This window comes from Onychomys torridus, chromosome 15 (genome assembly GCF_903995425.1).
Source record: "Onychomys torridus chromosome 15, mOncTor1.1, whole genome shotgun sequence".
NCBI classification, from domain to species: domain Eukaryota; kingdom Metazoa; phylum Chordata; class Mammalia; order Rodentia; family Cricetidae; genus Onychomys; species Onychomys torridus.
The window spans coordinates 17,353,119-17,371,412 of record NC_050457.1 but is presented as its reverse complement, the minus strand read 5'-3'; the positions used below and the strand labels follow the sequence as shown (position 1 = coordinate 17,371,412).

Here is an 18,294-nt window from a genome sequence, read left to right as displayed (position 1 = left end):
TTCCTGTTCCCCCCTTGAGACTTAAATGTGTGTCCTTCACCTACTATTAAAGTCTCTGTTTAAAGATTCCAGACCGGGGGCACCTGTGACCCATCTACTTTCTGCAGACTCATAAACTGCTATCTCCAGGGTGTTTAGCCCTTTCTTCCTCTGGCTGCTTACACTGGGCTCTGAACTGCTCACGGGCATTTACATTAGGAGATGAAAACTGGAGGGAGGGAGGAGGGGGGAGGGGGGAGGGGGAGGGAAGGTTGATGGAGAACAATCAGCTTTTCCGTTTTACCACTGATTGGCAGGTAGAATAAAAGTCTGGAAAGAATGATGAGATTCTGCTGTTTTCATGCCAAAGGTAAATGCATGGGTTTTTTTGTTTTGTTTTGTTTTGTTTTGCTTTTTTTTTTTTTAATGCCAATCCTTACCCAGTTCTTAAAGGTAGCTACATACAGGTTACAAAAACATTTTGGCCAAAAGCTGAGGAGCCATCACACAGTTCTTGGTTTCAGCTCGAGTTCGGCAAGGCCTGTTCTCAGAGCGCATCCATTTCCAAGTGACAGAAGCTGCACTCTAGTACATTAAGATCTCTGCGTCATTATCCCATGATCTCTGCGTCATTACCATGTGGACAAACCCTACAGTGCAGGGAGGTAAGAGCCTAAGCTTGGGAGTGAAGATGGAGCCAAGTGTCTACTTCAACACGAATCGCTCAGCCTGCCTAGGTCTGTTTTTTCAATAATCAGGGTGGACTGGAAGTCCTCTAAAACCTTCCCCAGCTCTAAATTTCTAGAAGCCCGCCTGTCCATCCAGGCACGCCTTGTTTAGCTCCTATGCACTGAGCTGACCTGTGTGCTCTTTCCTATCACAGCCCACTGACATAGAGGACTGTCAAACAACCTGGACCGTGTCCACCTTCCACTTAGGAAGAGCTGCATGACTCTGCAGATTATAAAGTACTGGCTCCAGGAACGAGGGACACTGGCAGCACCTCCTGATTGGCCGACACACGCGCAGTCTGTGATGCTGTGCTACAGTGAGGCTCACCTCACTATATTGGCCGCTACTTTTGGATGATGGATGCATCCTGGTTACTGTCTCTACGAGACCTCTGGAGCGGACCCTTCCTTTACCCTCCTCTGCCTTTCACATCTAGACATCCTTCCAGGTCCCACCTTTCTGTGAATTGACCCCAGGCTATTCCCACTTGCATTTTTCCTTCTCAGCTTAAAACGAAGTTTTCTATAGCACATACTAACACTGTCAGGGTCACACGTTTTAGAACTTGGTTGTAAACCATCTTCTACTACTAGGGGCTTCAGAAACGGCTCAGTGGTTAAGATCATTGGCTGCTTTTCCAGAGAACCCTGGTGCAGTTCCCCGTACTCACATGGCACATATTACCATCTATGATTCCAGTTCCCAGGGATCAGATGCCTTAGTCTGGCATGTAGGCAATAGGTATGGTGCAAGACATGCAGGCAGGCAAAAGAGCCATACACATAAAGTAAGTTTTCAATTAAGAAGGCGTACACTACTAGCAGGTTGGGTCAGATGGCCTGTCTGACATAGGTAAGCATGGGAGCCCTTGAAAGCAGAACTCAGAACTGTTCAGTGTGTGCAATCACCTAGGTCAGCACATGACTCCTTCTATGGAAGATGAGGTGGAAATGAGGCTTCAGAGGACGGGCAGATGGTCCAATTTAAAATGGCATGGTGGAGTTGATGAGGAATGGAGTTGTGATGTTTCCCTTCTCAGCCTGATGGGGATTTGGAATCACACCCCTGGGGAGCATCAACCAGTGTACTTTCAGAAAGGTTTAGCTGAGGAGGGAAGACACTCTGAACAGAGGGAACACACCCGGGGGGCCAGGGTCCCGGGCTGGCAGGCAGACAAACACAGACTTAGCACCAGCTGCCATTCTCTCTTATCCCAGGGGTTCCTCGAGGCTGCAGTTCGCCAGCACCTTCTCCAACGAGCTCCTCACTTTCCTGGGTTCCTCCCTAGCCAACAGAATCCTGACATCAGAACAGCCCTGCAGTTATGTTTGGACGAGACGGCCTTGTCCAAGTAACACATTCAATAACATTTCTTTGCGGGGTGGACAGGTATGCTAATGGTTAGCCTGTTTGACAGGTTTGATACTTGAAACACCCGAGGCTGCTGGAAGAGACAGTGGATGTGAACAGACTAGACTCGTGTAAACAGGCAAGGGGTAGCTTGTGGCTGTTGGCTTTACTTCAGCCCCTCACTCTTATATCTGTGATTTCTAGGTGCTTTTCTCTCTACATATAATCCACCCTCATCCTGATTCAAGCTCCCATAAAGCTTGTGCAGTGAAACACCCCCGTGCCTCAGAGGGAACTTGAGCTCCAGGAGGTTCTGAGAGGAGTGAGAAAGGGAACCATCTTCAACATGACCTTTAAAACGGAACACAAAGGGAAAAGGGGAAAATGACTCCAAATGATGGGAAAGCTTCCTGCAATTTAGTCAATAAACACGCTCAGTCCAATGTGACTGGCCATTAATTATAGACTCAGAAAAGGCCACGATGCTATGTGCTCACAGAAGCGTGAAAATGTTGATTACTTCATGTTTCACCTGCTGAAAATTCAAAATACCAACAATATGATATTCCTGCACCTATTAGGTAATATAATAAAACACTGACAGTCTAGAAACATGAGAATTGAGAGGTGTCCTTTCCTTAGACTTGGACTGAGCACTCAGTGGTCCATCACAGAGACACTAAAAACAAGACTGGTCTAGAGCCCTTAAGTACACCGGTTATTATTTTCACTCAGTGAAGTTATCAGTAAATTAACACCCCTTATGAATAAAAGTTTCAAGTGACCCAACATGTTCTTTGTGCAGAGGTGATATGATCACTAGCTGGCTTAAAGACAGGTCAATGTTGTCTCGGTTTGAATCCACGTTTGGTTACTTTCCTCTTTGACAGACATGTGTTAAATGCATACACCACTGCCAGGTGAGCGCGGGCGTGATGTGCAACCCGCTTTATTCATTAACCAGGTCTCAGTTCTGTCAGACATGCTCTCAAAGGTCTGGAGCGCCCAGCCAGGCTTCTCAGCTGGCAGTCAGGTGGCTTGCTCCCAGCACAGGTTTCTACCATATTTTACAGGTCTGCCAACTGCACAAGCATCCTTGAAGCAATGCACAGCTCTCTTTTGCCAGCTACCTACTTTGAAGAGAATTCTCATAAAATGCAAAGGGGACTTTGGAGGTAGAGGAATTCGTTATGATTCTTTTCGCTCTCTGTTGGAAATAATCAATTACACGTAATTTTGTGACTGTTAATGATAAGTGCTAAAACTTTATATTCTACAATAACTAACTCTGAACAGGTTCTGGTGGTCTTAGGGTGACACTGACATCATGGACAAGACCCCTCTGCACTGTGCAGGGCTGGCCTGGGCACTGCGGAGCCGGCTCACTGAACGGCACCTTCACTGTAATCAGAGCAGCAGCCAAGCACGCTTCACACATTCCCAATTCCCCCTGTCTACAGCCCAACTGCATGACGAATCCATGGTCTGAGACCCTCCTTCCACGTAGATTATACATGCACTCTGGCCAGAGTCTGCACCCTTTGCAGCTCTCTGCAAATGCACCCCAATCTCTGTCAAGACTGCCCCTGCACTGGAGACCACAGGCTAGCAAGCTATCAAAATAGCTAGGAAAAAAATGCTCAGAGCAGTTCTTGGCCCAAATTCTCCTATTTCTTAAATCTCCTCTTGCAGCTCCATCTACCCTCCCCCATTTCTGTCCTTTCATTCTCCTTTCTTGTCAGAGCCTCCTAAAAACCCTGCCTGCTTTTAGTGTGCCTCCACACACAGAGAGATGACAGGGAGATTTTGATCCTGCTAACCATGCGCCATTATCTCCCCAGCGCTAGCAGAGGCTGGGTAAATGAACAAATGGTCATTGAACAGACGGGGAAACTGAGCCAGAATCAACAAAACTCATTAGCAGGAAAGCTGGACTCGAACTCTGATGACGTGCTATCAGAGAAAGATAAAAGGGTCGCTGTTATGTAAAAACACAATAGTACATGAGCAACGAGACAGGCAGTATTTACTTATGGTAAAATTAATTCCAAACACAAAAAGAAGAGCACGGGATGGAGCTGATGCCAGTGGTAAAAATGCCTGCCTCAGTGTGACACTCTGTGATTTGATCCCTAATGCGTGCGTGTGCACACACACACACATACACACACACACACACACACACACACACACACACGCACACACACACACAAATAAATAAAAAAGTAGTAACATATTTTAAACTGAAATGAAATTCACACGACATAAAATTAGCTACTTTAAAGTGCTGTACTCAGTGGCATTTAGTACACGCACAGCTAACACCTCAGGAACTCGGGGATAACAACAGTGCTGTGAAGGTCTCAAGACCATGCCCCAAGGAAGGTCACCGTAGACACTCAGATGAGTGTGACAGAGGAGGAGACACCCTGAGGAGCTCTCAGATTATAAAGGAACCTTAAAAAGAAAGCTAGCAGCCTGGAGGCAGCATAACCCAGAGCCTGCCTCTCTCTCTGTCATGGCGCACAGGCTGGATACCAGGAAGCTGGTGCATTCCGTGCTCTCTCTACTAAGACATTCAAGGCTCCCCAGCCTGGTTGCACAAACACAAGCACTTACAAGGAAGAGGCGCGCTAAGGAGCGAGAGAATCGGGAAAGGTGAACCACATGCTTTTGGTGCAGGCCCTCTCTTCTGGGGCGTAACCACACTGTCATGCTCATTATTAAATTCGGCTTCAGGAAATAAACTGTCCAGAGTCACGGAAAACCCTCTAGAGAAAGAAATGCCAATTATTTCTCCTTAGAGTCAGAGCCTCGGTGGAACTACGTGAGCACTACGTAAGCTATGCTGGTAAGAGCTGGTACAGACATGTACAAGATACCACTCTTTCTTCTGCAGGGACTCCGGGTCTAGCTCAGTGGTTCCCAACCTGTGGGCTGCAACTCCCCTCCCCCAATGACCATCGGAGAATACGGATACTTACATTATGATTCATAACAGTAGCAACATTACAGCTATGAAGCAGCAAGAAAATAATTGTATGCTGGGGGGGGGGGTGTCACCACAACGTGAACTGTATTAAAGGGTCGCAGCGTTAGGGAGGTTGAGAACCGCTGCTCTAGCTGATCAAGGACTGACTCTCATTCCCCAAGTTTAGCAACTAGAAAGATGAGCCGTGGTGATGGGAGTCCAGGCTAAAATCTTGTCCTTTTAACTGTGGCTAGCACCGCATCTTTTAGCCAATATCTAGCCAAAAACAAACAGAGGAAGATGGGAACTAATCATAACTCAGGACCTGACAATGGGAAACAGTTTCTAATGCTAGAATCTTGAAACAGTTTCACAAAGTTTAAGGCCAGAGATGCTGGGCTGAGGAAACAGGGCTAACCTGTGCTACTTGGTCTCTGGACATGAGCCATGCCACCTACCTGAACGGAGGCAGGAGAAAGCCTAGGAGTGCTAATTTTGTACACAACCAAAGAATGATTAGCTCTTTCCCCTTCTATATATAGTTAAGAGGTCTCATCACTGCTAGAAGATGGAACGGGAGGAAGGAAGGGTCTCTTGGCAATTTCCAAAAGCAAAACATTAACAGGATGGAGTTGAGGGAGTCAGGTCGAGGTGACCTGGGCTGGTCAAAGAACCGATGGCCAGAAGGGAAGGAAACATAACTCAAATGATTTCTGCAGGGTGGAATACACTTCGCTCCTGAAGGCCTGGGAACTCAGTGAGCTGTGTCTATCAACCTGACCCCAACCACAGACGTGGGACAGAATTAGCCAGGGGACAGAGAGATGGCCACGTGTGCTGTGCACGTGGACTCTACATCATTTACATTCAGAGAAAGCGGCAGTGATTCGGCATAAAATGAAGATTTTAAAGTTCTCCTCAGGAAGATTTGGGGGGAGAGTTTGGCTTTTGGGAACAGCCGCTCAGAAAGCCAAGAGGGAGGTCAAAGACAAGGAGATGTTGACTCCACTAGATCTGAATTTGAATTCTGCCTCTCTCTTGTGTTTGACATGTGGCTCTTCTCTCGGCTTCCTGAAGCTGGGGTTCCTTCTTTGATAGAATGGAATAGGAACTAGCTCACAAAGGAACCTTGAGCTGTCCTGCTTACACCATGAGCAAGTGCAAGGGGCGCTGAGCGCATGCGCAGTCAGGACTTGACGCTGTGGTCACTCTTACCGTGAAACTCTGTGGAGAAGGGCAATGACAGGGCAAAGAAAGGAAGGACTGCAAAGATATTAAAAACACAATCACAATAATGTGCACCGCGGACGTGGAGGGCAGAACTCTCCAGCCGGTGACAGGGGAGTAAGGGAGACTGAGGGGGTGGGGCGGGACACAGAAACACTGGAGACAGGGGACATGACACGGGACGAGGACACGATGACACAGATGGACAGCCGGGATAAGAAAAGAAGCTGGCCAGCAATTCAACCTAGTAAAGTTTGGGACCCGTCCCATCCCAACCCCCAACCACCAAATCAAGCAGACCAAAGTCAGCAAGCTAAGACACGGGCCGAGAAAACTTCCTGGGATGGAGAATCATCTGGAGGAGCAGTCAAGGCAGTCACTGTTATCTCGGGCAAAACTAACTTGAAAACATTTGAAGACTCACATCTAGACATAAGGAAGGAAAAGATTTTAACTATGGAGATGACTTTTAAAATGCCTACAAAGAAGGCTCCAGGGACCACCTATCACTCCAGATCATAGAAAGAGTTGAAGAAAACATTCTAATCACTGTATCACATGAATTCAACCAAGACAGCAAAGCCTGCCAGGGAAGAAGGAAACCAAACCCACTCTTGCTTGTGAATTGACATGAAAATCCTAACTAAAACTCCACTGAACCAAATTTAGGAGCATTATTAAAATGCATAGGCATAAGCAAGCTGCACTGGGCCCCCAAACAAAGCAAAGATGACCTAGGATTAATACATCTGTTAAGACACCATCGTATTGGGATATGGCAGCCCTATTATAAGGTACAGTTTTTCCAAGTAAAGCTTCAAATATTATTTTTGCTAAATTGAATAAAATGTTCAGATGTTTATAAAATGAACTCTATTTTAAAATATACACACATATCTGAAATCATGACACAAAACATTGATTTTCAAATATTTTTTCATTCTCATATATCACGAAAAAAAAATTTATCCCATCCCTTCCCAGACATTGTTGACGCCAATCTCTCTATTCCTGAGCATCACTTTGAGATTTTAACAGTTTCCAGAGTGAACATCTTCACTGCTGAGCCCTCTTTAGCTCATGAGTAACATATTAATCCATATTCAGGAAATCACCATCCAGAAACTGTAATCATGATCTCTACAACAAAGGCTTGAGTTTTTTTTTTTTTAACTTACAGGCTCTAATTTTTGCAGTTATGAGGTGATTTCCAAGGAATAATTGCTAAATCGGTGTTAAGCACCCTGGTCTCCCTTTCAAAGTGTTTCTAGAGACTCCATAGGCCTTCAACACCAGACTGATCAAAAATGCTATACAAGGGTTTTTTTAATGAGGTAAACTGAGGTTGACTCCCAGATTATAAGAGACCCTATAAAGGAGCATGTCTTCCTTCCTTTCTTCCTTTTTTTTTTTTTTTTTAATGAAAAAAACATTATCTCACATTCAACCCTCATCAGTACAGGGAACACTTAGAAAATTATAGTATTTAGATAGCACCAATGCCATGGCTGCTTTAAGACACCAGCTGCTCACGCAGACACTGCCGACCTAACGTGCCCTGCCTGGATCCTCAGCTGCTCATCACTGCAGCTGAGGATCACTGCATCACTGCTGTGTCAGGAGTTGAAAGAGAACACAAGCACCATCAACTCACCAGGGACGTGATGAGCACATACAATCCCAGCACCAAAGAGGCTGTGGCAGGAGGACTGAGAATTCAGGCCAGCATGGCTATATGGTAACCAGATTTTGTCTTAGATAAACAAAGATTGCCATCTGTGAGGCCGGAAAACGCCACAGAACCTGAAGCAGAAAGCCAGACATGCCCAGATGTGGCTGTGTAACCGTAGGCTAAGTATTAACTTCTCTGGGTCTAGTTCTCACAGCTGCAAGCCCCGGGGGTTGAGGGGTGGGGGAGACACGACACGGTCCTCAGGGAGTGAATTACTATGGGGGTTAAACTAAACACATGAGGCTCTTAAAATTGTCCTATATAGCAGTGATTGAGATAAATTCAATGCCAAGTTTAGGAAAGACTGATAAGCGATTTCCCAAATGGTAAAAGAAATATAAAGAAAACAGAACAAGAAACTAAGACCGTCAGAAGACTGATCAAGTAAGCAAATATCGGACGTTCTGCAAAGTGGGGAGGAAGGGCAGGTGGATGTCTAACAATTCCAAAATCAGCAATATGAGAAAAGAACACGCTGCCTGGGTGTTCAGGACAAAGAACAAGCAAAGATCTCTGCCAAGTCCCACTGGAGTGAAATTCAAGAAAACCGTTTCTGGTGGAGGAAAGGAATTATGGTTATAGAAAATTTCTACTCAGAAAGCCCCTGACCCCATGAAAACCGTCTCAGGCATCTTGGGGGCTGAGATTCTATTTCTCTTTCTCCCTTTTCTCTGCTTACTTTCTCTACAATGAATGCGTGACTTTTATTGTCCGAAAACGATTTTAATACAAAAATATCTTATACTTGGAAACCCTAGCTGGTACTATCTATCTTACAGTGTTACAGCCCATATCTGCCCAGACACAGGGACCTTCTGGTAGCAACAGTGGTAGTCAGAGAAGACGGTTGGACTGGCAAGGCACTCTGGGGACCTGCCATCCTGATGCCCTGTGGAACCTGCTAACTCAGTCAGTGAGTGAGTGCTGGTCTTCAAGTTCACACCCAGTGTATTTTGAAATACAAACAAAAGGAGGAAAGATGTGTAATTCGGTTTCCTTATTCGAATTGCGACTGTGGTTCCACTATTGCAGATAGTATTAGTTTTCATAAGGAAATGCCGACTGCTCCAATCTGTCTTTATTCCACCTACTGAATGCCACATCCTAGAGATGGACGGCCTACGGGTGACTGACCTGTGGAGAAGATGAACACCGTGTTGTTCCAGAGCCCATGGCTTTTCAAGGCTGCAGTGACGTTTCCCACTGCTTCATCCATGAGGGACACCATCCCTGCATAAATGCGTCTGTGCTTATCTTGGATGAAGTCATATGGCTTCATGTATTCCTCGGGGACCTGAAGGGGGTCGTGGACAGACTGGAGAGCCAGGTAGAGGAACAGAGGCTGGAAAGAGAGTTTGGAGGCATCAGTTCAAAGGGAAGGAGGCTTTAACTGCAAAATATGAGACAGTTAAGATTTATCAGTTCATATCAATAACTTCAAGACAACCTACAGAGGGCACCAAAAGTATCTTTGAATCATATATGTGATTACATCCAGAATACATAAATAATTTGACAATTTAAAGGCAAGTTAGTTAAGCATAGAGAATTTAAATAGGTTTTTCTCCAAAGATGTAACAAATTTTCATAACCAGAGGACTGCTAAACAAAAATTGCACTATTTCATACCCATTAGGATGCTTAGAGTGTTTAAAATAGGAAATGATAATGTTGGTGAGGCTATGGAGAAACTGGAATCCTCAACTGCTCTTAGTAGGAATGTAGACTGTGTAGACATTGAAAGAGCAGTGTGAATATTTTAGTGTTTACCTACAGCTACTTTACACCCTGGCCTTCCTATTCCATGAAAACGCATGTCCATGTAAAATGTACATGGATGCTCACTGCAACATTATTCATAGTGGTCAAGAAGTAGGAAAACTCAAATGTCTACAAATTGATGAATGGATTAATAAAAGTCAGAATAGTTCTAGTTATGGTATATACCAACGAAACAATCCGGGACAACACAGCTGGGCTTTGAAATCATGAAAAAAGCCAATCAGAGGCCGTACCTCGCATCACTGCATTGATTTGAATATTCTGAAGAGGTAAGTCTATGGAGACAAGTAGGTGAGTGGCTGTCTGTGGCTGTGTGGAATTCTGGGACAGGAATTATGTGGCACTACCAGCAGGTAGAAATTTCTCTTGAGTGATGAAATATTTTGAAAGCAGACTGTGATGATAATTAAACACCTCTGAAGTTTCCTAGTTAATTGTATACTACTTTAAGTGGGTGAATTTTATGCTATGCAAATTATGCCCCAGTAGACATGTTCAAAAGAGGACAAAAGACCCAAAGCCAACATAAAGGTCAAAGTTTGAGAATGGGACAGGACGGAAGACTCTGACCCAGATAAACAATAATATCAACAGTCTGATGACTATCTATCTGGCTACGTCATTTAAAACCCCAAACCATCCTTTATATCCATTTTATGGATGAATTAACCAAGGCTTCAAAAGGTTAGATGATATGCGCACGTACCATTAATTGATGAGGTGTTTCCTACTGGCAACCTCATTATTATGATGTTGACATGCACTGATATGTTAGGTAAAAATAAAGAGACGTTTACAGGGTTGTTGTTTTTTTTTTTAACACATTTTTGAGGAAACACAGTATTTTGTTAGTCTTTGATGTTGAGCCAAATAAATGTAAGACCAATTTAATTCCTGGAAGTAAGAAATATGGTCCACAAGTCCTGTGTGCTTTTTTGTTTGTTTGTTTTGTTCTTATGTCAATTCATAGCATTCAGCATCTGTGGTATTCCTAGTCAACCTTTTCTCCTTAGGGGGCCACTCTGCAGCTATCCCCTGCACTGCACCTTACAGAATTCTCCAGTGAGCTGAAAACCCTCAGAGAGATAGTCACTGACTTCAATCCAAGAATAAGCACATTATTCTGTTAGAGTATTTGAGGCATTTAAATCAGAAATTAAGGAGGCAAAAAGGCAGATGGGAGGGGCTCACTTCATTTGTTTATTGTTGTAAAATTGTTTTAAATGATATATACATCCCTTTGATAGAGTGTGTGCCAATCAGTTAGAAGGATGCAGACGCATAAGAGGAAGGACCGTCCATACAGGGAGCTCAAATAGACACCCAAAAGTTTATTTGGAGTCCAGATATTCCAAATGAAATGTTGGGGTTTTTTTTTTTTGTTTTTGTTTTTGTTTTTTGAGCTGGGAATCAAACCCAGGACCTTGTGCTTGTTAGGCAAGCGCTCTACCACTGAGCTAAATCCCCAACCAAATGAAATGTTATACATATATCCATGAAAAATATTTCAAAGCCCTACTCCTAAATGCTATACCAACACTTCTAACATCATTTTGCTCCGCCTCTGCTCCTCCACACACACTTTCCCATCCATCCATCCAGATCATACTGGCACTTGGGCCCCTCTGGACCACTGAAGGATGTTGGGGCAGGGGCTTCATTCTAAGCTCTGACAGTACACTCGGCTCTGCTGGGGGAGGCTTCCTGACTCATTCTTCAGCACTAGACTGAGCCAACTCCAGCCACCAGCCAAGGTGTAGCGAAGGACAGGAGGAAAATTCATAAGGCAACTATAATTTGCAGCCAATACAACATGCTAGAAACTTAAAAAAGGGGGTCACGTAAAAATCATCTGAAACTTTTCTTACGCTGGGCATGGTGTCATATGATTGTAATTGCAGCACTCGGGAGCTTAAGGCAGGAGGATTGCCATGAGTTTGAGGCCATCCTGGGCTATCGAGTGAGTTCCAGGCTAGCCTAGGCTACAGTGTGAGACACCCCCCTCCAATCTCTAAATTAATTAATTCTTGAAAAAAATCCGAAAAGAGTGTGGCCTGCTGGGAACAGACTGGATGGCAGGGCAGAGAAGCCTGTCTGCTCCCTTCTTCTTGGCACCTCTGACTGAGCATCTCTTCTGTGGGTCTGATTGGCCCTGCCTAGAATGAGCATGTGTGCCAACTTACTGTCAAGCAGGCCACATCCTTTCCTTATAGCCAGCTGTTACGTGGAAAGGCAGGGGTATTAGAGCAGTATTCTTAAGTTTTCTGGCTGGCTTTGAGGAGGGAGCTCTGAATTCTAGGACCTGCCCTAGGGAAGGAGTTCGTCCCACTGGCCTGTCTCTGGGTGGGGAGAAAGCAGAAGACATTGGAAACACCTCCCTCCTGAGAGCCGTCCACTTGCCTCTCATTGGAAGTACTCAGCACACCACAGTACTGTACTTTGTACCATAATCTGAGAACACACTTGTGAACATAAGAGCCTGTAGTCCTGGTCGGGGTTCTCAACAGAAGGTGGGATGTAAGGAAAATGGGAAGAATGGGAAATGGAGAGTGGAGAACACAGCCCAGGTGAAATGGTAAAAACAGGCTCTCTGGAACACTGACTGCTCAAGTTAAAGGCACCTGGAAAACAGTAGGGACAAGGCCACTTTATCTTCATGCTATTTCTTCACAGTGGGAGAGGAAATCCCAGTGTGGATGTCATTTTCCCTGTACTACAGAAAGGCCTCATCGTAATCTCTAAGGACAGGAAGTCTAGATGAGGAGAATTCCATATAGACCTGGTGTCTTACTTAAGGTGTCTATTGCTGCAAGAAAACACCGTGACCACAAAGCAGGTTGGGGAGGAAAGGATTTCCTTGCCTTACACTTCAGGGATTTGCCAATTCTCGGTGTGGAACCAATTCTACTTCTTTTTGTTAAATATTGAAAAAGAATAATTTGACCATCTTTTATATCATTATTCCTTAGTGGCTAATGATATGATTAACACTCCTTTTTTTTTGGGGGGGGGGTAGAGGGATTTCAAGACAGGGTTTCTCTGTGTAGCCATGGCTGTCCTGGAACTCACTCTGTAGACCAGGCTGATCTCGAACTTACAGAAATCCTCCTGCTTCTGCCTCCCGAGTGCTGAGATTAAAGGCATACGCCACCAAAGCCCATTGACCATCACTCTTAAAGGGATACAAATAGAAAACCACAAAGTCCTCATTGTGTAGCAGTCTGATTTACACTGACTTAAACCTAAGGGATGGAGCTGAAGCTAGCCTACCAGGTGACTAACACATGCAAATGCCTCACACTGTTTGCTGACCAGATCAATACGTGCTTGATTCATTCATTCATTCATTCATTCATTCATTCATTTATTTATTTATTTATTTATTTATTTTTCATTTATTTTGGTTTTTCAAGACAGAGTTTCTCTGTGTAGTTTTGGAGCCTGTCCTAGAACTTGTTCTGTAGACCAGGCTGGCCTTGAACTCACAGAGATCCGCCTGGCTCTGCCTCCCAGTGCTGGGATTAAAGGCGTGCGCCACTGCCACTTGGTGTGCATTTTTTTTTTGAACAACAAAAATTTCACTTTTTCCATCTCATCATGATCAGTTCAGGAAAATTTGCTGTGGGGATAAATAGCCCCATACCCTTGCCCAGCTCTGTGTCACCAGGACAAGGTGATGTGTAGCACAGTCCATTTCATGAGGTTAGGACCAATGAAACACATTTTATATGCTTCCCTACTTCCGACCCCCAGCCCATGTCTGTCAGTCCTCCTGCACACACACACCCATTTTATTTTGTTTTGTTTGAGACAGAGTCCCTCTATGTAGCCCAGCTTGACCTGGAACTTGCTGTATAGACCAGGCTAGATTCAAACTCACCAAAATTTATCTGTCTCTGCCTCCCTAGTGCTTGGATTGAGGGTATATGCTACCACACCTAGCCATTTTATATATTTGTATGACACTATAAAGCAAGCTTTCGGCACTCAGGAGTACTTTATTTATGAACAACCCATTCTCCAACATTACTAAACACAAGTATTAAAAATTCAAGTATATGGGTATTTGCCATTTTGAACTACATGGTAGCCTAATGGAGAGAACATTATCTAAGGCTCCACAGTTCTCTGGCCACCATCAGGACCCTGCCTGCGGCCACTAGTTCTGGAGTCTTCCGACTGAAAAGCTGTAACCAGTTTCTCCACACCTGCCAGTGGGAACCGCAGCTCACTGCCCGGAGCAAGCAGCCAATATCTGAGGATGGCTTCCTTATGTATCTAAGGACCTGGGGTGTAGCCCTCTCAGGCCTTGGCTTAGGAGAGTGGTCCTCTGTCACCACACTGACTAGATTTACGCTAAAGCCCTGCCCCTCGTTAACCTCCACCAATCTCTGTTTATGTTGGGGCCTGGTATGTCCTTGGCATTCTCTGGATTCCAAACTCTGCTTCTGATCAGCCCAGCCAGAACTGCCAACTTTACCCCAGCCCTAACTGCAACCCTTCTAAGTGTCCTAAGACTATAAAATGGGATCCTGGCTGGGAAGTCATGACTAGACACTTGGGTATCACATAAAACCCAGACATAACCAATGGAGCTATCTCATATTCATATTTAGATGCTAATGACTCTTTCCTATTCTGCTCCATGGCTCCTAAGATGTACACTCTGAACAGCCACACTATGGAGAGAAATCACATGCCATTAAGGAGTAAAGTCTTATTTTCATTTCTTTATAGTTTTTCCTAATTCAAAGTATAAATGGAAAAACATGAATAAATTTTGAAACAACTATTCTGTCTCTGACATCCAAATTAAGATATTTCTTCCCAACCTGTGCCAGGGCAAAGAGAGAGTCTCCATAGGAGTTCTTGTTATGTTTCCTTTGGAAGCTTCTAGTAGATTAGATGTAGAGATCTTTGAGGTCTTTTAGATCTTTTTCTTTCTTCTTTTTTTTAGTTCTTCAAAGCGCTACTGTTATGAATATATTACTTTTTTATGAATGTTACTACACTCTGAGAGTCACCCTGCCATCAAGGAGAAAGGACGTACCTTCCTGACCCATGTAAAGCCATTAAGAAATGTCCTCACGCCCAGCATCAGCAACTCAGCTGTTACACAACAGCTCTGCCGATTTTCTCCCTCAGCTGCCCCTTAAAAGCAGGTACATTTTTAGTTGACTTGTGGATACTTCATGCGAATTCCTTCAGTGACTTCCATCTTACGACAAGTGCCATGTTACGATCCATACACGGCGCCTGACAGCCGAGCACGGAATCAGGCTCAACCCTGGGGGAAAGATGTTATAAAGATCAGCTCCTGAAGCCAGTGAGATGCATCCCTGCCTTGAGAAGTGAAACTGGAAGATGTGTGTGAGCTGCCTTGTGAACATGGTCGGGTTGCTGCCGTTATCTCCTCACTTATGCCTGTGCCTGGGGACACTGGGCACGACTCGACTTCTTCAGAGCATCTAAGACACGGGCAGGAAACATCCATCTCCCATCTGCTGACTTTGTAATGCCCAATTCAGCCGCCCACCCACAGAGAACTGCCTCTCCTCAGCTGCTTCCTCTTAGCCACCTGATGTTACCAGGGCACTGAGAGACAATGCTGTTTTGTACATGTCTCTAAACATGTGAGAGAACATTTCCCTTCTTTGTGTTTCACGGCAGACATGGTTGTCTCAAGATGTCAGCATGGAGCTCTTAAAAATCCAAAGTGAGACAAAGTCTGAGGGCTGAGGCACAGTGTCCAGGGCCGCCGACCCGCAGCCTGAGAGCCCCACACTGCCTTTCATGGAACTCTGAGCCCGCTGTTATTCCTGCAACCATGTCCACCAAGGAGACCGCTAATGCACCTGCTGCCCGGCTCAACAGATTCAAGAACACGGGAAAAGACAGTATTGAAATGTGGCGCCGCTGAATAGAAGTTCATGTGGAACGGATGAAAGATGAGGAGATGCTGAAGAAGAGACATGTCATTTCCCGATGATGCTGCTTCTCCATGCAGGAAACCCGCAACAATCAGGGCACTGTACACTGGTCTGTGGAGGACACTGTTGAAGGCACAAACAAGCAACAATTTGGAAAGCCACCTCCAAGCTCAAGTTACTTGGAAACTGCTTTCTAAGGGAGAAACGGCCTCCTATAGACGACATCATCCTATGTCCTTCTTGATCGTAGTCCTATTCAGTTTGAATCTGCTTGGGCACTTACTAACATTGCTTCTGGAACATCTGAACAGACCAAGGCTGCGGTGGATGGAGGGGCTACCCCAGCAATTCCTTTCTCTCTTGGCATCTCCCCATGCTCACATCAACAAGCAAGCTGTATGGGCTCTTGGAAACATTGCAGGTGATGGTTTTCCGAGACTTAGTTATCTAATATGGTGTGTTTGATCCACTGTTGGCAATTCTTACAACTCCTGACCCATCTTCCTTGGCATGTGGTTACTTGCGTAATCTTACCTGGACACTTCCAAACCTCTGCACCCCCCTTAGATGCTGTTGAGCAGATTCTTCCTATTTGAGTTGTGACCTGCATCACAATGATCCAGAAGTATCAGCAGGTCCCTGCTGGGCTATTTCCTACCTGACCTATGGTCCACACAAGCGCATTGAAATGGTGGTAAAGACAGGAGTTGTGCTCAACTTGTGAAGCTTCTAGGAGCTGTTGAATTGCCAACTGTGACTCCTGCACTAAGAGCCGTGGGGAACACTGTCACTAGAACAGATGAGCAGACTCAGACTGTGACAGACTCAGGACATGTGCAGTCCTTCCCAGGCTGCTCACAACCCCAAAACTAATCTTCAGAAGGAGGCCACGTGGACGACGTCAAATGTCACAGCTGGACACCGGGACCAGATACAGTAGGTTGTGAGTCATGGCTTCCTCCTGTTTCTTGTTGGTGTTTCTTGTTGGTGTTTCTTGTTGGTATCCCCTCTAAGGCAGAAGACACACAGAAGGGAGCTATGTGGGCTGCAGCCAACCACACCCGTGGTAGGATGTTGTGTATCTTGTTCACTGTGGTGTAATAGAATTTTTGATGAACCTCATGAGTGCAAAGGATACCAAAATCATTCTGGTTGTCCTTGATGCCATTTCTAGCATCTTTCAGGTTGCCAAGAAACGGGGTGAGACGGAGACTCAGTATAATGACTGAAGAGTGTGGAGCCTGGGATGAGATTGAAGCACTATGTAGCCATGAAAATGAGTCTGTTGACGAGGCCTTGTTAAGCTTGACTGAGAAGCACTTCTCAGTGGAGAAACGACCTCTGAGGCTTTGCCTTCCAAGCTCAGGATGGGGCTCCTGGGACCCTTAACTTCTAAAGTCCAGCTGAGGCACGAAGTTGTTAGCTACATGCTGTGTTCCTCATAAGTTTGTCTTACTTACTGTTTCTCTACTAAGGACTCTTTTTACATGTGGTTTGTTAATTATAGCACTTTCACAAAGAAATTATATGTTGCAGAAATCTTAAAGGTTTTATTAATAAAATCAAACCTAAGGCCAGTTAAGGTGAATGCTGGAAGATTGGAGAAGAACAAGCCACAGCCACCTCACCTTGTCAATTCCTCAGCTGATCCTGTTTCCTCAGACTGGAAGCCTCTGTGTCCTCGTATCCAAATGGATCTCAGCTGAACTGTGTTGCTCAAAGCCTAAAAGCTTAACCAGCCAAATGCTTCTAGTTCTTGGTCCTCATGCCTTATATACCTTTCTGCTTTCTGCCAACACTTCCTGGGATTAAAGGTGTGTGTCACCATGCCTGGCTGTTTCCAATGTGGTCTTGAACTCACAGAGATCCAGAGGGATTTCTGCCTCTGGAAGGCTAGGATTAAAGGCGTGAGTGCCACCATTTTTTAGCCTCTGTATCTAGTGGCTGTTCTGAGCCCTGACCCCAGATAAGTTTATTAGGGTGCACAATATTTTGGGGAACACAATACCACCACAATTATACTTGAACGGTTGTGAACTGTACATACTATATGAAACTGTCCTCTGAGTTTCTTACTTCTGTGTGGGATTTCATATCCTGCAGTGTCCTGTAAATAAAGATTAGGTTCCACTCTTTTTAAAAAAAAATCTAAAGTGAAGCAAAGCTGAGACCAGTCACCTGGGAAGATTCCTCATGCTGACTAAGACAGAAGCTGGAAGATTTCACACAGACAGGGAGTCATTTGTGGGTCACCAAGTCTGAACAGGTATGCAAGCCAGAGCGCTCATCAAGACCTAGGCTAAGTACCTCCAGGCAATGTTAAAGAGACAAAGTGTGGTAGGGCGGACCTGCACATTCTGGAATCCTCCATGTTGGGTGGGCTCCCACCGAAGGACATTTTTTATGATTGTACTAATACAATTCACAAGGACACTCTTTGAGCCTCATATCTGACAACATAGATATCGGCTCCACTTCAAAAGCACTTAGATGTTAAATCCGGACAAGCCGGGTTTAAGGCTATTCACAGCTGTTTTTACCTGCAGCTAAGTTTGCATGTGACATACCCAACAGCTTCCTTATGGTTCCTT

At 44.9% G+C, this 18,294-nt stretch overlaps 1 protein-coding gene and 1 pseudogene across 1 annotated transcript in view; one reads left to right on the top strand and one right to left on the bottom strand.

Moving 5' to 3' along the window:
* Arsb (arylsulfatase B) overlaps nucleotides 1–18,294 on the bottom strand; it is a 166,460-nt gene that overhangs the window by 124,856 nt on the left and 23,310 nt on the right. The window contains exon 4 of the mRNA XM_036207196.1: nucleotides 9,126–9,333. Within this exon, the coding sequence (XP_036063089.1) occupies nucleotides 9,126–9,333 (208 nt within the window). The remainder of the gene's footprint in view (nucleotides 1–9,125; nucleotides 9,334–18,294) is intronic.
* On the top strand, nucleotides 15,601–17,092 carry LOC118596532 (annotated as a pseudogene).